Source organism: Procambarus clarkii, chromosome 27, assembly GCF_040958095.1.
Source record: "Procambarus clarkii isolate CNS0578487 chromosome 27, FALCON_Pclarkii_2.0, whole genome shotgun sequence".
Taxonomy (NCBI): Eukaryota; Metazoa; Arthropoda; class Malacostraca; order Decapoda; family Cambaridae; genus Procambarus; species Procambarus clarkii.
Window position 1 is genome coordinate 25,472,244 of NC_091176.1, and position 21,088 is coordinate 25,493,331.

The 21,088-nt window shown below is 53.3% G+C and overlaps 3 protein-coding genes across 5 annotated transcripts in view; 1 reads left to right on the forward strand and 2 right to left on the reverse strand.

The window, feature by feature from the left end:
• Window positions 1-5,968, reverse strand: part of LOC138369208 (proteoglycan 4-like) — an 18,936-nt gene extending 12,968 nt beyond the window's left edge. Inside the window, exon 1 of the mRNA XM_069332149.1 lies at window positions 5,772-5,968. Coding sequence (XP_069188250.1) covers window positions 5,772-5,968 — 197 coding nt within the window. The remainder of the gene's footprint in view (window positions 1-5,771) is intronic.
• Window positions 1-21,088, forward strand: part of Mip (Myoinhibiting peptide precursor) — a 139,295-nt gene that overhangs the window by 43,651 nt on the left and 74,556 nt on the right. The gene's annotated exons all lie outside the window — the stretch shown is intronic.
• Window positions 17,820-19,360, reverse strand: LOC138369209 (uncharacterized). The gene is made up of 2 exons (XM_069332150.1): window positions 19,270-19,360; window positions 17,820-18,289 (listed from the first exon to the last, which is right to left on the reverse strand). Exons 1-2 carry the CDS (start codon window positions 19,358-19,360, stop codon window positions 17,820-17,822), a joined length of 561 nt encoding a protein of 186 aa, XP_069188251.1.

Sequence of the window (21,088 nt, forward strand, 5' to 3'; positions counted from 1 at the left end):
TAAACTGGAAGCACACTTTATATTATTACAATTATTTAATATCGATTTCAACATCAACTGATTATCGACAGTAACATCAAGCGTAGAAAACGAGGCAAAATCAATTACACGCGATTCTCACGTCTCTCGTTTTCTCTCATGTAGAATAAGTCTACACAACTAAGGGCGTGTTGGCTTACATAACTAAGTCCTTCCCTGAGACGAAGGACTTAGTTATGTAAACAAGAAAACGAGTTGTTGCTCTGTCAAGTGAGGCGAACTTGTTACATCATCCCATTAATAGTTCTGAGATACAAAAGTGTTTATTGTAGAGTGTTTCCAAGGAGAAAGTCATGCCGAGGCGACCTGAGCCCCAGCAGGAAGCGGACGGTGAAGCCAGTCCTCCCGAGCTGAATGATCTATCCATTTCTGAATCCTGGGAATAGAGCGTTATTTGGAAGGCGGCTGCCAAAGCCCACTGAAACCCGAAGACGGTCAACTGAGGCAATTTCTGAAGATCTTTTCGCGAATTCGATGGTTAAAGGAAGAAGATGAAAGCAAATGGAAGTCTTTCCTCCGGATGTTTTCCTCTTTAACATAAATATTCTCCCGACATCTGTCCCGGAATATTTCGTGCGGAACTCTCGCGATTGTTCGTCATCGCCGTGAATTCCCGAGCCCCGGCGGCAAGACACAACAGGAATCCAATACACATTCCATCACTGGACAAAATTGACCGTCAAGATGAAGCGGTGTTGCAGGGTGTGCTGGAGCCTCCAGGGTGTGCTGGAGCCTCCAGGGCGTGCTATGGAGCCTCCAGGGCGTGCTGGAGCCTCCAGGGTGTGCTGGAGCCTCCAGGGTGTGCTGGAGCCTCCAGGGCGTGCTATGGAGCCTCCAGGGCGTGCTGGAACCTCCAGGGTGTGCTAGAGCCTCTAGGGTGTGCTGGAGCCTCCAGGGTGTGCTGGAGCCTCCAGGGTGTGCTGGAGCTTCCAGGGTGTGCTGGAGCCTCCAGGGTGTGCTGGAGCCTCCAGGGCGTGCTGGAGCCTCCAGGGCGTGCTATGGAGCCTCGAGGGCGTTCTGGAGCCTCCAGGGCGTGCTATGGAGCCTCCAGGGCGCGAGCACGTGTTGGACGAGAATAGGTGGAAATAACAATACAAGATGAACCTCTTTCTTGAACGAGGCAAGAGGTATGAGGAAGTAGCAGCGAGGCAGTTGAGGGGTTCCTCCATAGGTAACTCCCGGAGCAGGTGAGCTGGGTAGCGGGAGGAAGGTGATCCACTGGTGGGGGTCCAGAAGCTAGCGCCCTTCAGGCACATGTAGGTGAGTGCTTATAGAAGTTTCCTCCAAGCCATCCAGATCACACACGTCCGGTGTGGCTGGCTGCTACAGGGGTCCATGATTACCTTCAGGGGACTGATATATAAGAATGTCGGCTGTCTCTCTCTCTCTCTCCCTCTCTCTCTCTCTCTCTCTCTCTCTCTCTCTCTCTCTCTCTCTCTCTCTCTCCCTTCCATCCTCCCTCGATAAGGGCCAAGCTCACCCAGGGAAAATTATCAGCTAAAGAAAAATAGATAATGAAAAACGATTATAATGAAAACCAATGAAAATTCCGCATGTAATTAATATAAATGAAAATTATAAAAATCCAAGATAACGAAAGAACGGAAATAACAAAGCACAAATATAATGGAAACAAAGAAAATTATCTTATAAACAAAACTAATAATTACTTACAAAGAAAATTAAAAAAACGCAGAAAATTGACAAATACAGGTAAGGAAAATTCCCTGTCAGGGTAGAAGGAGTAGACGTGATTGAAGGAGGTAGTGAGTCTTATGATCCTCTTCCGCTCATTCACCCACTTCCTCGTCCACCCACTTCATCCACCCACTTCACCCACCTGTCCATTCACCCACCTGTCCCTTCACCCACCTTCCCATTCACCCACCTGCCCATATCTACCCAACTCACCCACCAATAAGGGTGAACATTCAAGCCATAAAGAGAGCACAAAAATAAACACATTAATGTTAAAGAATTATTTAAAGTTTCATTTCTATTCTGAGGTAATTGAGTGATATTTTAACATGTGTGTCAGAGAGCTCACGCAAGGTGGCGGGCCCACCTGTTGCTGCTGCACCCCGCCCCACCCCGCCCAGCCCTGCCCCGCCCCACCTCCTCCCCGCCCCGCCCCGCCCCGCCCAGCCCTGCCCCGCCCCGCTCTGCCTACTCCCCCTCACCACTCTATTTCTGCCTATTAGATCGAAGTTTGGCTTTTTGGAATCTCCAGCAGCCGGTTATTTAATTCAGTGACTGTTGACATATTTCAATCATAACTACTTTTTAATATCTCTATGACTCATCTGTTTCACAAGCTTCGAGCCTGTCCTCATGTTCTAATGGTATTCATTGTGAACATCTCTTCTTTTCCACCCTGTAATTCACCCTAGATATTTTATAGATCTCTGCCATGGCTCCTCTTTTTCCGTCGACTTTTCAGTCTTTCTTCATAACACCAAACCTCACTATTCCGGGAGAGCCTCGTCGAAAGCCTCTAAACCTGTTTGGGTTTCTTTTCGTATCTTTTGAGATGAGGGCTAGACGATGGGTCGGCAGTGTCTAAGACAAGGATGGGCAACCCCTGGCACGCGTGCCAAAAGTGGCACGCAGACAATTGTTTTTCGACACGCAAAGCCCTGGACCCATCCTAAAATATAATTAAATAAATAAATATCCAAATTCTTTGACGAATTGTTCATAAATACAATTTTATTAAGAAAAGCGATACCAAACAAAAATGCAATAAACACTGACGACTGTTTAGTAGTAATAAGTAATGAGAAAATGAAACCAACCTTGTGTTTGGCGGCCACACACCAGGGGCCACACACCAGGGGGCCACACACCAGGGGGGCCACACACCAGGCAGCCACACACCAGGGAGCCACACACCAGGGCGGCCACACACCAGAGGAGCCACACACCAGGGGGCCACACACCAGAGGAGCCACACACCAGGGGGCCACACACCAGGGGGGCCACACACCAGGCAGCCACACACCAGGCAGCCACACACCAGGGGGCCACACACCAGGGGGGCCACACACCAGGGAGCCACACACCAGGGGGGCCACACACCAGGGGGCCACACACCAGGGAGCCACACACCAGGGCGGCCACACACCAGAGGAGCCACACACCAGGGGGCCACACACCAGGGCGGCCACACACCAGACGGCCACACACCAGGCAACCACACACCAGGGGGCCACACATCAGGGGGGCCACACACCAGAGGAGCCACACACCAGGGGGCCACACACCAGGGGGCCACACACCAGGGGGCCACATACCAGGCAGCCACACACCAGGGGGCCACATACCAGGGGGCCACACACCAGGGGGCCACACACCAGGCAGCCACACACCAGATGGCCACACACCAGGCAGCCACACACCAGACGGCCACACACCAGGCAGCCACACACCAGGCAGCCACACACCAGGCGGCCACACACCAGGGCGGCCACACACCAGGGAGCCACACACCAGGGCGTCCACACACCAGAGGAGCCACACACCAGGGCGGCCACACACCAGAGGAGCCACACACCAGGGCGGCCACACACCAGAGGAGCCACACACCAGGGCGGCCACACACCAGGGCGGCCACACACCAGAGGAGCCACACACCAGGGCGGCCACACACCAGGGCGGGCACACACCAGAGGAGCCACACACCAGGGGGGCCACACACCAGGGCGGCCACACACCAGAGGAGCCACACACCAGGGGGCCACACACCAGGGGGCCACACACCAGGGCGGCCACACACCAGAGGAGCCACACACCAGGGCGGCCACACACCAGGGGGCCACACACCAGGGGGCCACACACCAGGGCGGCCACACACCAGGGCGGCCACACACCAGGGGGCCACACACCAGGGCGGCCACACACCAGGGCGGCCACACACCAGGGAGCCCACACACCAGGCGGCCACACACCAGACGGCCACACACCAGGGAGCCACACACCAGGGGGCCACACACCAGGGCGGCCACACACCAGGGAGCCACACACCAGGGCGGCCACACACCAGGGAGCCACACACCAGGGGGCCACACACCAGACGGCCACACTCCAGGGGGCCACACACCAGAGGAGCCACACACCAGGGGGCCACAAACCACGGAGCCACACACCAGGGCGGCCACACATCAGGGGGGCCACACACCAGGCAGCCACACACCAGGGGGGCCCACACACCAGGGGGGCCTACACACCAGGGCGGCCACACACCACGGAGCCACACACCAGGGCGGCCACACACCAGAGGAGCCACACACCAGACGGCCACACACCAGGGCGGCCACACACCACGGAGCCACACACCAGGGCGGCCACACACCAGAGGAGCCACACACCAGACGGCCACACACCAGGGCGGCCACACACCACGGAGCCACACACCAGGGCGGCCACACACCAGAGGAGCCACACACCAGACGGCCACACACCAGGGGGGCCACACACCAGGGCGGCCACACACCAGGCAGCCACACACCAGAGGAGCCACACACCAGACGGCCACACACCAGGGGGGCCACACACCAGGGCGGCCACACACCAGGCAGCCACACACCAGGGGGCTACACACCAAGGGGCCTACACACGCTCCCAGCCTCACCCCGGCGCTGCCTGGCCCTCCTTCAACATTGTCCCAACTAAATATACACATAAAAGTTTCTCGGCCGGTTGAATTTTGCTCCTTTACCGCGGTGTCCTGATTTTTTACCCTTCGCTGCGTTGGTGACTTTCCTCCAGTCTTGAATCTCGTACAACTTTCTCCCTCGAAAAAAAGGACAAACAAATGGTATGGTAAATTGGGGTGTTTTGGAGCGGTGGGATCTTCAAAGGCCATACTGCCACTGGATACAAACTTTTTGGTGAGTGAATTGAAGAGAAAAATAGCTGGAAAGGTTTAGGGCTAATTGGTTCATTGTGAAAGAGGGGCATATGGGAGAGCACTGGAAGGGAGTATTGGGAATAAACAGGAGAGGGAGAGAGAGAGAGAGAGAGAGAGAGAGAGAGAGAGAGAGAGAGAGAGAGAGAGAGAGAGAGAGAGAGAGAGAGAGAGAGAGAGAGAGAGAGAGAGAGAGAGAATGAGAGATTATTTTTAGTTTGCAGTAGCAATAAACTAATTCAGTGTTCAGTTACAGTGATGTAAGGTACAGGATGAATCAGGGGGGGGGGGGCTAACTATGTGCCTTCATACGGTCGGTTGATTAGTCTCTACCCGTATGTACATGTTTGGTACACATTTTTGACTTTCAAACCCAAGGAAGTAAGGAAAGAGGGGAGGCATGATAAATCCCTTGGACGTGATTTCTGTCTCAACATCCTTTACCAAGAGAAGGATTAGAGGCTTTGGAGGGGAAGAGATAAGAGATAACGAGGAAAAAGAGAAGATAGGAGATCTCTCTTTCGTATATACAAAAAGGACGAAGAAATTGTCTTCGGGTGTCTGAAAGTTGGCTATATAATCAGATGGATGAGTATCTCACACACACACACACACCACACCCCTCCCCTCCCACACACACACCTTCCCCCCCCCCACACACACACACCATCCCCCCCCGGCCACACACACACACACACCAACTCACCCACCCCCACACATACACACTAGCACGGTTGAGGGACCACTTACAGATGCCCTACACTGCCCTCACCACAAAACACCTCCCGGATGAATGTTTCCCGGAAGTGAGAAGCGTCTCTCACACTGGCGACACTCTGGAACAATGTGTCTTGTACCGAGGACACAGGTGATAGCTTTATCAATAAAACTTTGGGATATGATTAGACATTGTCTTACATTGTAGTCGTGGCTGGTACATGTGTCTCTAACCCATGTCTCCTCCTCCTCCTCCTCCTCCTCTCCTTCCTCTTCCTGCTCCTCTTCTTGCGTCTCCTCCTCCATCCTCCTCTTCCTGCTCCTTCTCCTTACCAATAATTCCTCCGTCTTGAGCTCTTCGTTTGGGTAAACGACCAAACCATTCTCTCCTCATTCACCTCGTTACCTTCTTAATAACTTCCTTTCTTCCCGGTTCTCTTTATCCGCTCTTCAGGTCTCGCATTTCGGTTAATTAATGTTCATCGAGGACCGCGTCCTGTATGTTCTCCCCTCGTTTACCCTCTCGCTTCCCTCGTGTCCTTCCTTCTCTGCCCATGTTATACTAGTTTCCCCTCAGCTCTTACCTTCTCCTCCCCCACCTCCGCCCTCACTGCCTCACCTGGTCAGATCTGTTTCCCCCTCGCCGTGTCGACCGTGCAAAATACTTATCAAAACAACTTGCATTATCCGTAATTGGACTGTAATAGAGGGAGAAGTTGCTTTTTCCGTGCGGGTGAGCTTGATTACCTGTACCTGGATTGTACCTGCAGATGGCTCTGGGAGTTCTTCACCTTCCCAAGCTGGCTTGAGGTGATTGGCTGTGATCAATGGTTTGCTCAGACACACACACACACACACACACACACACACACACACACACACACACACACACACACACACACACACACACACACACACAGACACACAGACACACAGACACACAGACACACACACACACACACACACACACACACACGCACACACACACACACACACACACACACACACACCCACACACAACTCATACACCATACTGTATAACAAATCACTGGCAACAGGGGAACTGCCAGAAATATGGAAAGCAGCTAACGTAGTCCCGATATACAAGTAAGGGGATAGACAGGAGGCACTGAACTACAGGACAGTGTCCGTAACCTGCATACCATGCAAGCTGATGGAGAAGATTCTGCAGAGAAAGCTAGTGGAACATCTGGAGTGAAGGAACTTTGTAACACAGCATCAACATGGGTTCAGGGATGGCAGGTCCTGCCTCACAGGGTTAATTGAATTCTACGACCAGACAACAAAAATCAGACAAGAAAGAGATGGATGGGTAGACTGCATATTTTTGGATTGTCAGAAAGCCTTTGATACAGTACCACACAAGAGGTTAGTGAAAAAGCTGGAGATGCAGGCTGGAGTGAAAGGGAAGGAACTCGATTGGATAAAGGAGTACCTAAGCAACAGGAGACAACGAGTCACTGTGAGGGGTGAGGTCTCAGATTGGCGAGACGTCACAAGTGGAGTCTCGCTGGGGTCAGTCCTTGGACCTATACTGTTTCTGATATATGTAAATGATCTCCCAGAGGGTATAGACTCGTTTCTCTCAATGTTTGCTGATGATGCCAAAAATATGAGGAGGATTGAAACAGAGGATGAAAGTAGGAGGCTACAAGATGACTTGGACAGATTGAATGAATGGTCCAACATATGGCTGCTCAAGTTCAACCCGAGTAAATGCAAAGTAATGAAACTAGGCGGCGGAAACAGAAGGGCAAGCACAGGATACAGAATGGGTGATGAAGTACTTCATGAAACTAGGCGGCGGAAACAGAAGGGCAAGCACAGGATACAGAATGGGTGATGAAGTACTTCATGAAACGGACAGAGAGAAAGATCTAGGGGTTGATATCACACCAAACCTGTCTCCTGAAGCCCACACAAAAAGAATTACGTCTGCGGCATATGCGAGGCTGGCTAACATCGGAACAGCATTCAGGAACCTGTGTAAGGAATCATTCAGAATCTTGTATACCACATATGAAAGACCAATCCTGGAGTATGCAGCCCCAGCATGGAGCCCGTACCTTGTCAAGCACAAGACGAAGCTGGAAAAAGTTCAGAGGTATGCCACTAGACTAGTCCCGGAGCTAAGAGGCATGAGTTACGAGGAAAGGCTGCGAGAGATGCACCTTACGACACTGGAAGACAGAAGAGTAAGGAGAGACTTGATCACTACCTATAAAATCCTCAGGGGTATTGACAGGGTAGACAAGGATAAAATATACAACACTGGTGGTACGGGAACAAGGGGACACAGGTGCAAACTGAGTACCCAAATGAGCCACAGGGATGTTAGAAAGAACTTTTTCAGTGTCAGAGTAGTTAACAGATGGAATGTATTAGGCAGTGATGTGGTGGAGGCTGACTCCATACACAGTTTCAAATGTAGATATGATAGAGCCCAGTAAGCTCAGGAACCTGTTCACCAGTTGATTGACAGTTGAGAGGCGGGACCAAAAAGCCTGAAGATGACAGGTCAAACTGACTGAAGATGACAGGTCAAACGTCTCGTTAGCTTGGTCGACGTCATACCTATGACGCTCTTCCTTCCTTTACGTCGTACTCCTCACCCATTTGTATGATGTACCTGACCTCCCTAATGTTATCAATCCAATACGCCCAGTACAGTCTCATCACTTGAGAATGAACCAGGTAGGTTCGAAATGTCGTGTAAATATATAATTATTGTAATACATTCTACGGTTAAATTATTCTTGTATTTTATCTCGAACAAGGATGACATTTGAAGAACTCCTCCTCCAATTACACTAAACCAAGATGCAAGAGCACTACTCAGAGGGATAGAAGCCATAAATAGGAAAATAATCAACACAGAATATGCAGTTATATTCAATGAAACATGTCTAAATGAAAACTGCTCCCAGGAGGATACACCAATATAAATATATATATATATATATATATATATATATATATATATATATATATATATATATATATATATATATATATATATATATATATATATATATATCCCACCTGTCCTAGGTGGCCCACCTGTCATGGGTGGCCTATCTGTCCCGGGTGCTTCAAACTCTCACCCAGGACGACAGATGCCAAAGTGATGGGTCGTGCTTGCCGGTAGACACGACCACATCTTATCTTGGAGATCTGCTGACTTGCCTCGTAAGTTTGGTCCGCAGCGTTTAAACTTCTTAGTATTCATGAATATGCAAGTCCTGGGATTTCAATCATCGTATCTTGTTAAAATAGTTTTAAATTTGTTTTTTGGTCTAATTTGGTCGAGGGACGATGTTTTTGCGAGTAGCCGAGGTGGAGATTAATGCGTGCATCGAGGTCTCACGTAATCCCTGGCCATCCCTGCCAGTGTCTCGTATCTATGCAAATCCCCCCGAGGGGTGACTGAAGTAACTCGGGCGGCCTCAGCAGGTGGCGCCCTGATATATGTGCTTAAGGGAGGAGCTGCCTCTAAGGACCCTCGTTGACATGAGTGGACACTCTGGGGAATCCACTGGAGCTCCTCGTATAAGTTTTGAAATGCTAATCAGTGTTTTGTTGTTCAAGGACTAACCCGATCCACGACTCTTTTCTTCAAGAAAGCTAAAGCTCTCGGAAGCTCCCGAGTGATGGGGGTTCATGGCTGAACATGCAGAGGATTTGGGTATCAGAAATTACCTAACAGTGACTACGGAGGAGTGAGGGCTAGCGCTTTGTGCCCCGCCTACTGGCCTGGTCGTGCCTGTTGCGTTAAAACTGAACTGTTCTGACTTTCGAACGCTTCGTCGAATGTAGCCAGTTGTTGATGGTGTTGACTTTCACAGCTTCTTCTTCCACCAGTACAATCTGCTTGTTGACCACCCGTACAGGGTACTAGTATTGCATTATATTTCTTCAACACATTTGCCTTTCCAGCTTCCACCTATGTCATCTTCTACTTTCTTTCACTTTTAAGAAGCTGTCCTTTTCCACCTTGTCTACTTCCTTCAGGATGTTATAAACTGTGATCACACCCCTTCTGTTTAGTCGTCTTCTTGGGTTGTGGGATCTACCTCCGTCTGCCACGTAGCTTAACCCTCTTAGCTCTGGCACCAGTCTTTGGTGCCACAGCTAAGCGCCGTACCAATAATATATAAATAAAGTATATATATAAAGTTGGAAATGTGAGAGGATGATGGAGAGGTAGCGACTGCATATACTCAGCTCCTGGGCCCGCTTCCATCACCTAAGTGAGAGCTACACCACTTACCACTCTCGGGGAGCGGAAGGCAGCGCCAGGGAAGGCAGCGGAGGCATTGTGGGAATAGTGGTGAAAGGAATAGAGTGACATCCCATCCTTCATCTCCACGGACCTCACTTCTCTTCAGCACCCCAACTTAAACGCTGTGCTTCACACACTCCTTCTTCAATATACCGTCAGCACTCTACCTTCCAACACTCTACCTTCTACACTCTACCTTCCAACACTCTACCTTCTACACTCTACCTTCCAACACTCTACCTTCTACACTCTACCTTCCAATACTCTACCTTCTACACTCCACCTTCCAACACTCTACCTTCTACACTCTACCTTCCAACACTCTACCTTCTACACTCTACCTTCCAATACTCCTCCATCTACACTACACCATTCAGCGCTTCAACAGCAAGTATGAGAGTGTACTGGAAAGTCGGGCGGAACAAACACACCAGACACAATCGCCATGAGGCGGGGCCCTAGAGCTGGCTCTCAATCGCTGTAGACACAACTTGGTAAAGAGTTACAGATCAATGAGCACTCCTGCCTCGACGCGGGTGTTGGTGGTGAGGGTGTCGAGCCCCGGGTGTTGGTGATGAGGGTGTCGAGCTCCGGGTGTTGGTGATGAGGGTGTTGAGCCCCGGGTGTTGGTGGTGAGGGTGTCGATCCCCGGGTGTTGGTGGTGAGCGTGTCGAGCCCCGGGTGTTGGTGGTGAGGGTGTCGAGCCCCGGGTGTTGGTGATGAGGGTGTCGAGCTCCGGGTGTTGGTGATGAGGGTGTTGAGCCCCGGGTGTTGGTGGTGAGGGTGTCGATCCCCGGGTGTTGGTGGTGAGGGTGTCGAGCCCCGGGTGTTGGTGGTGAGGGTGTCGAGCCCCGGGTGTTGGTGATGAGGGTGTCGAGCCCCGGGTGTTGAGCCCCGGGTGTTGGTGGTGAGGGTGTCGAACCCCGGGTGTTGAGCCCCGGGTGTTGGTGGTGAGGGTGTTGAGCTCCGGGTGTTGGTGGTGAGGGTGTCGAGCCCCGGGTGTTGGTGGTGAGGGTGTTGAGCTCCGGGTGTTGGTGGTGAGGGTGTCGAGCCCCGGGTGTTGGTGGTGAGGGTGTCGAGCTCCGGGTGTTGAGCCCCGGGTGTTGGTGGTGAGGGTGTCGAGCTCCGGGTGTTGAGCCCCGGGTGTTGGTGGTGAGGGTGTCGAGCTCCGGGTGTTGGTGGTGAGGGTGTCGAGCTCCGGGTGTTGGTGGTGAGGGTGTCGAGCTCCGGGTGTTGGTGGTGAGGGTGTCGAGCTCCGGGTGTTGGTGGTGAGGGTGTCGAGCTCCGGGTGTTGAGCCCCGGGTGTTGGTGGTGAGGGTGTCGAGCTCCGGGTGTTGGTGGTGAGGGTGTCGAGCTCCGGGTGTTGGTGGTGAGGGTGTCGAGCTCCGGGTGTTGGTGGTGAGGGTGTCGAGCTCCGGGTGTTGATGGTGAGGGTGTTGAGCCCCGGGTGTTGGTGATGAGGGTGTTGAGCCCCGGGTGTTGGTGATGAGGGTGTTGAGCCCCGGGTGTTGGTGGTGAGGGTGTTGAGCCCCGGGTGAGGGTGTTGAGCCCCGGGTGTTGGTGGTGAGGGTGTTGAGCCCCGGGTGTTGGTGATGAGGGTGTTGAGCCCCGGGTGTTGGTGGTGAGGGTGTCGATCCCCGGGTGTTGGTGGTGAGGGTGTTGAGCCCCGGGTGTTGGTGATGAGGGTGTTGAGCCCCGGGTGTTGATGGTGAGGGTGTTGAGCCCCGGGTGTTGGTGGTCAAAGTGTCGATCCCCGGGTGTTGGTGATGAGGGTGTTGAGCCCCGGGTGTTGGTGATGAGGGTGTTGAGCCCCGGGTGTTGATGGTGAGGGTGTTGAGCCCCGGGTGTTGGTGGTGAGGGTGTCGAGCCCCGGGTGTTGGTGATGAGGGTGTTGAGCCCCGGGTGTTGGTGGTGAGGGTGTTGAGCCCCGGGTGTTGGTGGTCAGGGTGTCGATCCCCGGGTGTTGGTGGTGAGGGTGTTGAGCCCCGGGTGTTGGTGGTGAGGGTGTTGAGCCCCGGGTGTTGGTGATGAGGGTGTTGAGCCCCGGGTGTCGATCCCCGGGTGTTGGTGGTGAGGGTGTCGAGCCCCGGGTGTTGGTGATGAGGGTGTCGAGCCCCGGGTGTTGATGGTGAGGGTGTCGAGCCCCGGGTGTTGATGGTGAGGGTGTTGAGCCCCGGGTGTTGGTGGTGAGGGTGTCGAGCCCCGGGTGTTGGTGATGAGGGTGTCGAGCCCCGGGTATTGGTGGTGAGGGTGTCGAGCTCCGGGTGTTGATGGTGAGGGTGTTGAGCCCCGGGTGTTGGTGATGAGGGTGTCGAGCTCCGGGTGTTGGTGGTGAGGGTGTCGAGCCCCGGGTGTTGGTGGTGAGGGTGTCGAGCCCCGGGTGTTGATGGTGAGGGTGTCGAGCCCCGGGTGTTGATGGTGAGGGTGTTGAGCCCCGGGTGTTGATGGTGAGGGTGTTGAGCCCCGGGTGTTGGTGATGAGGGTGTTGAGCCCCGGGTGTTGATGGTGAGGGTGTCGAGCCCCGGGTGTTGATGGTGAGGGTGTCGAGCCCCGGGTGTTGGAGGTGAGGGTGTCGAGCATGTAACCTGCGTCATCATTCCTCTATAAACAAACCCAACCCGCCCCAACTTATCTTATCGTAACCTTGCAAGACGCGTGTCTTCTCTAAGACGTCATAATGTTCATGTGGTACAGGATTCAGATCCAACTGCATTTTTACGAACGTGTGTCATGGATCCCATCTGGAGCCCCACGATGAAGTGGAAGTGTGTTTCACGGGTGGGATAGGGGTCGTATGGGATGGGGGTCGTATGGGATGGGGGTCGTATGGGATGGGGATCGTATGGGATAGGGGTCGTATGGGATGGGGGTCGTATGGGATGGGGGTCGTATGGGATGGGGGTCGTATGGGATGGGGGTCGTATGGGATGGGGGTCGTATGGGATAGGGGTCGTATGGGATGGGGGTCGTATGGAATGGGGGTCGTATGGGATGGGGGTCGTATGGGATGGGGGTCGTATGGGATGGGGGTCGTATGGGATGAGGGTCGTATGGGATGGGGGTCGTATGGGATGGGGGTCGTATGGGATGAGGGTCGTATGGGATGGAGGTAGTATGGGATGGGGATCGTATGGGATGGGGGTCGTATGGGATGGGGATCGTATGGGATAGGGGTCGTATGGGATGGGGGTCGTATGGGATGGAGGTAGTATGGGATGGGTATAATACTAACCGTCCCAGAGGATGAATGGGATGGAAGTGGGCAAGGGTGCTCTGTGAGCCCCGTGTCGTAGCGTACATATACAACACTGAGAGAGAGAGTTGATATGAGGAGACAAAAAGCAGTGCGTGAGACGCCTTCAGGGAAATACAGGTAGAGTGGTGCTCCTAATGGCGCCCGGCCGTCCCCCATTCTACCAGCTGCACCATTCTGGTCGGGTTAATTAAGTGGTTTTAAGCAGCCAGGGAAGTTAACAAGAGGACGGCTCTGGTAACTACCTTACCCTGAGCTCGTCTCCAGGATTTTCTCATTCTGACGATTAGGTCTTGATGTTGAGGGAGGAGGCTGTCGTTGGCGGGGGAAGGGGAGGGGGGCGGTAGTAGACGCCCTCCCCCACCATTTCTCTACACGGTGGAGAAGTGGTGGTGGAGGGCGGTTGAGTACGTGGTTGAGATGGGCGTAAGGTTTGTGGGAAAGTGAGTGGGTGGATGGATGTGATGGGCGTGGGTGGGTAGAGCTGGTGGCGTCGGGTGGGCGGTGGTGGTGGCGTCGGGTGGGCGGTGGTGGTGGCGTCGGGTGGGCGGTGGTGGTGGTGTCGGGTGGGCGGTGGTGGTGTAGGGTGGGGGTAGTGGCGGGGTGGCCGCACAATGCACCACCTCACCCGTACTAACTCGGCTCTGAGGCCCCAGCTGGGCCCCGCTGGGTGACCCCTATGTATCCTGCCGATACATCACTCTAATACATATACAGACACATCCTGACATGTACAACAATGTAATTGTGTATGTATGTATGCATGTATGTCTCAGCTGGCACACAGGAAAAACACTTTATATGTAACTTCAAACAAAAGAATTAAGAAATATTCAGATACCTGAAAAAAACGATCCCTTACAAGCGGTGAGTGAGTGAGGTGTGCGCGTCAACTGCGCGCGAGACGCGATTACTTCCCCGTCAAGGCCCGCGCGGTCACGCGTACAAGTGTCCGCTGACACCACCACCACCAGGCTTGACCACCATGGTGGCCAGCCCTGACCCTAGAGCCGGGGGGGGGGGGGGGCCTCCGTCACCACACACAAGGGCAGCTGTCGTGCTTGGTGACCAACATAGTCCTATAGTGACTATAGTGTGTTTAGTATCATGATGAGTGAAGGAGGGGGCTGGGGATGTCAGATACCAGCCACCTTATGTTTCTATCCACCCAAACTCATTCATATACATGTCTGGCCTTCGCTTGAAACAATCGATGCTACAATTCGATATTATCAACAATAGTTGACACGCTCCTAGGTAACTATGTTGTTAGGTGAACAGCGCCATTAGGTTAAGGAAAAAAACTGCTCAAACGACTTGTTATGAGCGGGAATTGGAGCTGGAAGGTTCGAGTGTGAGCTGACGACGTTGACCACTGACCTACAGCCAGTCTTCAGGCGGAGATCCCGATATTGGTGACGTTACTTGTCCTCGTCTTCCTGAGCCGCCCGGCCAGACACTGACCTGGAGCCTTAAGTACCCTGGAGGACACCGTCCTGGAGGACACCGTCCTGGAGGACACCGTCCTGGAGGACACCGTCCTGGAGGACACCGTCCTACAGGGGAACAGAGCTGGTGACCCCCACAAGAGTGTTGACCCTCTAAGCACTGGTGACCCCCTACAGTGCCATATCCTTGAGGCCAGCGGGAGATGGTACCCTCGACCATCCAGTTAGTATTTTAAATTACCTTGTTAGCAGTGTTCCCTCAGGGCTTACAGCACTTAATTTGCTCAGAAGTAGTCCTTAGAAGCCTTGCTCCTCCTAGGGTGTAGGGTTACGTAGATCAGTGGTGTCAGGGTTCTAGGGTGATGGTCAGTGGTCTAGGGTGAAGGTCAGTGATCTAGGGTGAAGGTCAGTGGTCTAGGGTGAAGGTCAGTGGTCTAGGGTGAAGGTCAGTGGTCTAGGGTGAAGGTCAGTGGTCTAGGGTGAAGGTCAGTGGTCTAGGGTGAAGGTCAGTGGTCTAGGGTGATGGTCAGTGGTCTAGGGTGATGGTCAGTGGTCTAGGGTGAAGGTCAGTGGTCTAGGGTGAAGGTCAGTGGTCTAGGGTGAAGGTCAGTGGTCTAGGGTGAAGGTCAGTGGTCTAGGGTGAAGGTCAGTGGTCTAGGGTGAAGGTCAGTGGTCTAGGGTGAAAGTCAGTGGTCTAGGGTGAAGGTCAGTGGTCTAGGGTGAAGGTCAGTGGTCTAGGGTGAAGGTCAGTGGTCTAGGGTGAAGGTCAGTGGTCTAGGGTGAAGGTCAGTGGTCTAGGGTGAAGGTCAGTGGTCTAGGGTGAAAGTCAGTGGTCTAGGGTGAAAGTCAGTGGTCTAGGGTGAAGGTCAGTGGTCTAGGGTGAAAGTCAGTGGTCTAGGGTGAAGGTCAGTGGTCTAGGGTGAAGGTCAGTGGTCTAGGGTGAAGGTCAGTGGTCTAGGGTGAAGGTCAGTGGTCTAGGGTGAAAGTCAGTGGTCTAGGGTGAAAGTCAGTGGTCTAGGGTGAAGGTCAGTGGTCTAGGGTGAAGGTCAGTGGTCTAGGGTGAAAGTCAGTGGTCTAGGGTGAAGGTCAGTGGTCTAGGGTGAAAGTCAGTGGTCTAGGGTGAAGGTCAGTGGTCTAGGGTGAAGGTCAGTGGTCTAGGGTGAAGGTCAGTGGTCTAGGGTGAAGGTCAGTGGTCTAGGGTGAAGATCAGTGGTCTAGGGTGACGTAGCCTAAACATCCAGCATTTACCCTGGTGTATAATAAGTTCATAATTATTTACAACTAACGTTTGTACTATATAAAAAGTTTTAGGTTGATAAATGAGTCATTTTCTCCCGTCCAACGAAGATGAGAGAAAACTGAAACTTCCCTAAAAGTTCCTCGAGCCCTTGAAGTCATCTGTCTCAAAAGTTTCCAATTAAGAGCATGTATTTCTTCAACTTTACATCAAGAATAAAGAACTGGCCGGTGTAAAGAGAGCTGGCTGGCCGTGTTTCCCTTTTCCGAAGAAGAAGGAGATTATCAACAAAGAAAATCATCGGTTATGATGGTTTTCAGGGGTGAGTGAGCGTCGTGTGTTCTGTCGAGGACTCTGATGGGGTCTTCCACGACTCCTCGCTGCACCTACACGAGGAGTTGAAACCTCATCTAGAACTACACCCGAGGACCTGAACACCTGACTTCGGACCCCCGCAGAACCTGCACCACCATCTGGGACCAAGCTTGGTGACCTAAACACGCGTTAGGGGTAACCAATCCTCAGGCTCATAACCCTCGACTTGGACCTCGTGAGGCTCTGACTCCCTCGTCTGGGACCTCGTGAGGATCTGACTCCCTCGTCTGGGACCTCCTGAGGCTCTGACTCCCTCGTCTGGGACCTCGTGAGGATCTGACTCCCTCGTCTGGGACCTCCTGAGGCTCTGACTCCCTCGTCTGGGACCTCGTGAGGATCTGACTCCCTCGTCTGGGACCTCCTGAGGCTCTGACTCCCTCGTCTGGGACCTCGTGAGGCTCTGACTCCCTCGTCTGGGACCTCGTGAGGATCTGACTCCCTCGTCTGGGACCTCGTGAGGCTCTGACTCCCTCGTCTGGGACCTCGTGAGGATCTGACTCCCTCGTCTGGGACCTCGTGAGGCTCTGACTCCCTCGTCTGGGACCTCCTGATGCTCTGACTCCCTCGTCTGGGACCTCCTGAGGCTCTGACTCCCTCGTCTGGGACCTCGTGAGGCTCTGACTCCCTCGTCTGGGACCTCGTGAGGATCTGACTCCCTCGTCTGGGACCTCGTGAGGCTCTGACTCCCTCGTCTGGGACCTCGTGAGGATCTGACTCCCTCGGCTGGGACCTCGTGAGGATCTGACTCCCTCGTCTGAGACCTCGTGAGGATCTGACTCCCTCGTCTGAGACCTCGTGAGGATCTGACTCCCTCGGCTGGGACCTCGCAAGGATCTGACTCCCTCGTTTGGGACCTCGTGAGGCTCTGACTCCCTCGTCTGGGACCACGCGAGGATCTGACTCCCTCGACTGGGACCTCGCGAGGATCTGACTCCCTCGTCTGGGACCTCGTGAGGATCTGACTCCCTCGTCTGAGACCTCGTGAGGATCTGACTCCCTCGTCTGGGACCTCGCGAGGATCTGACTCCCTCGTCTGGGACCACACACCTGGACCTCTTAACCTGCTATCATTGTCTGCACCACTGACCTCTTCATCGCCAGCTCCTCTCACTGGCGACCACCCGTATGTTAGACAATTATGCTTTTTATGGGACAGACAGACACACACATGAGAACATTAGAAGAATCCGGGAGAGACGTGATTATCCAGTTCAGAATAGACGAGGTAATCCAGACCAGGATGGGCGTGGTTATCCAGGCCAGGATGGACGTGGTTATCCAGGCCAGGATGGACGTGGTTATCCAGGCCAGGATGGACGTGGTTATCCAGGCCAGGATGGACGTGGTTATCCGGGCCAGGATGGGCGTGGTTATCCAGGCCAGGATGGACGTGGTTATCCAGGCCAGGATGGACGTGGTTATCCGGGCCAGGATGGGCGTGGTTATCCAGGCCAGGATGGACGTGGTTATCCAGGCCAGGATGGACGTGGTTATCTAGGGCGGCGACGATGACGGGCGCCAAGCACAGTGTGAGCGGCGGGTTATCGCTTCAGCGTCACAATAACCAGATGATTAATGTTTGCCGCGGGAGTATCGTGGAAAATATTGTCTGGGAGGCTGCGAGGAGCAGATGAGGCCAGACGACGTGTGGGTGACATGGGTGAAGCCATGGGTGAGGCGACGGGTGGGTGAGGCGACGGTGGGTGAGGCGACGGTGGGTGAGGCGACGGGTGGGTGATGCGACGGTGGGTGATGCCATGGGTGATGCCATGGGTGAGGCGACGGGTGGGTGATGCGACGGTGGGTGATGCCATGGGTGATGCCATGGGTGAGGCGACGGGTGGGTGAGGCGACGGTGGGTGGGGCGACGGTGGGTGAGGCGACAGTGGGTGAGGCGACGGTGGGTGAGGCGACGGGTGGGTGAGGCGACGGGTGGGTGAGGCGACGGTGGGCGAGGCGACGGTGGGTGAGGCGACGGTGGGTGAGGCGACGGTGGGTGAGGCGACGGTGGCTGAGGCGACAGTGGGCGTGATGGAGACAAGGTGTGCGGGGGTAGAGAAGATACGAAGGCGGGAAGGAAGCTCAACGGATGGGTGTAGATAAGGCGACTAAGCTACGACCAGATGGCAGGAGTGGGGGGGGGGGATGAGGAGAGGAGGGGGAGTGGAGGGAAGGGGGGAGGAGGGGCAGGCGGAATAGCTGCTAAACTTCTCTTCATCAACGCCTCTCCTTCCTCTTTACTCCCCCCCCCCCAAAAAAAAAAATGGTGGATGGAGACCGGACATTGGGAAGCGGATAAGGCATGAGTGAGGGCAGACGAAGGGGGGGGGGGGAGGGGAGGGCTGAAGGGGGAGGGGAAGTCATGAGGGAGGGGGGGGGGAGGGGAGGGCGGAAGGGGGAGGGGAAGTCATGAGGGAGGGGGGGAGAGGGGGGAGGGCTGTTCGCGATCAAAACTGTAATGTGAATTCAAATAATTAATTTAAATCTAATTAGCATAATATGTATATACCACCACCGCGAACCCTCACATTACAGCTGTATTTATTGTGTATATTTCATTTTCCTTCTTGTCAAGCTTCACTTCTCAGATTTTTCCCTCTAGTCAAGTTCCCCCTCACGTCAGCCTTCAGCTCCCCTCAAGCTAAGCGCTAGTCTCCCCTCACGTCATTACAAATGGTGCTATGAGCCCCACCAACACTGAGGCTTCATGGCAGAGATGACGCGTGTCGAGGACTCTGCAGCAAGGGATGGGGGGGGGGGGCTTTACCCTGTATGGTCGTACATGTCTGCTCGTACGGAGTGTGCCAGATCTATCTCTTGGGCTCCGCCTCCTAGCTACTGAGGTCTATATCATGCCGAGTCTTAAAGCTGTGTAAGACGGTGGCTTCCACCACGTCTCAGCCCAGTTCGTTCAGCTTGTTTGTCATTTCTAAAGCATGAAACAACTTTCTTATATTTTCTGACTCATTTTGGTTTTTAATTTAAACCCACATTCGTTTCTCTCAATATTTTGTAGTTTGTGATCATAGCCCTTCTGGAATTTGAGTGTCATCAAACCGATCTCCTTTGATTTTCCTTTCATATCTTAGCTGAAGGCAAATTTATCCTTTGTTTAAAATCTCTAGATCTGTTCAATCTGCTTGTGATTGGCAAGGTGTGGGTTCCATGCTGGTGCGGCATACTACATGGTTGTTCATGGGGCAGCCTGCCTACAAGCATCAGAGTGGTTCCCTGTTGGATTGCTTGGATCATCACCCAGAGACACGATATTAATATAATTCCTTTGTTTCATGTCAATAAACTGATTAGTGATGTAATTGGCTACTTACTTCACAGGGATAGAAAACTTGTGCGTAAGTTGAACTTAACGACCAGAGTCAAACACCTGAAAGTGTTTGACATAATTGCCTATATGACCTGTGATGTTCTTACACATTTTTTTGAGATTTTTTTTGGAGATATATACAAGAGTTGTTACATTCTTGTAGAGCCACTAGTACGCGTAGCGTTTCGGGCAGGTCCCTGGAATACGATCCCCCGCCGCGAAGAATAGTTGTTACAACCAAGTACACATTTTACTGTTGAGTTAAACAGAGGCTACAGTTAAGGATTTGCGCCCAGTAAATCCTCCCCGGCCAGGATACGAACCCATGACATAGCGCTCGCGGAACGCCAGGCGAGTGTCTTACTACTACACCACGGAGACTGGTATTAGAACACGAGTGTGAACTTACTAATACTACAAGAAGGGCTGCCCGGTGGTGCCAGGGATAGGCTGCCTCTCCCCCCAACCCCAACCCCCCCCTCCCTTTCTCTCCCCACTTCACACCCTCTTCTCTTTTCTCCCCTCTCCATCCATTCCGATCCCTGCACCCTTCAGCTCCTATTCCAAATCCCAGCGACATCTTCCCAGGCGAAGCCAATTGGAATTGGAGCCAATCCTTCCTAAAGATTCGTAATGGCTGACCTCAACCGCACTCGCCATCCAATCACAAATCACCATGCAAAGTTTCGTGAGACTAGCCCCAAGCATCAAGCCTCCATCCTCAGACAGACAGATAGACAATATTGTCGATATAGATAACAGGGTAAACTTAACAAAAAAAAATAATCTTCAAGTAAGTTTTTTGTCACAATGTTGCCAAATGTCTAATGCTTTAATCATTTATTTATTTGAACATTCGCACCAAACTGACTGAGCGGGTTGCTGTGTCATCACACAAGATCAGGGGATAGTTGATGGGGTAGGAATGATGTAAAGCACATCGCGGTGGGGGCTCCTACACGTCAGTGGGGCCCCCACACGTCAGTGGGGGGCCCCTACACGTCAGTGGGGCCCCCACACGTCAGTGGGGGCCCCCACACGTCAGTGGGGGCCCCTACACGTCAGTGGGGACCCCACACCCCAGTGGGGGCCCCCACACGTCAGTGGGGGCCCCACACGTCAGTGGGGACCCCACACCCCAGTGCGGGCCCCCACAAGTCAGTGGGGCCCCCAACACGTCAGTGGGGCCCCCACACGTTAGTGGGGCCCCCACACGTCAGTGGGGGCCCCACAAGTCAGTGGGGCCCCCAACACGTCAGTGGGAGCCCCAACATGTCAGTGGAAGCCCCCCACACGTCAGTGGGGCCCTCCACACGTCAGTGGGGTCACGGGGGAAGTTAGATGAGATATCTTCATAATTAATTTTCTAATGCTGACATTCCATCTTAATTAGAATTTGTTTGACTGGACTTACATAATCGGTTTATATTGAAGAAACTTGAATTTTTTTGTCATAATAATACTTTGGATTTTTTGAATGGTTGG

What these genes read in the sequence shown, in the direction of transcription:
- LOC138369209 (XM_069332150.1), bottom strand. Translation starts at nt 19,360, where the DNA reads ATGAAAGGAAAATCAAAGGAGATCGGTTTGATGACACTCAAATTCCAG. An exon ending in AAATATTGAGAGAAACGAAT is followed by an intron (nt 18,290 to 19,269) that starts GTGGGTTTAAAT and finishes CTGTCGCCTCAG; the next exon opens with CCACCGTCGCCTCACCCACC.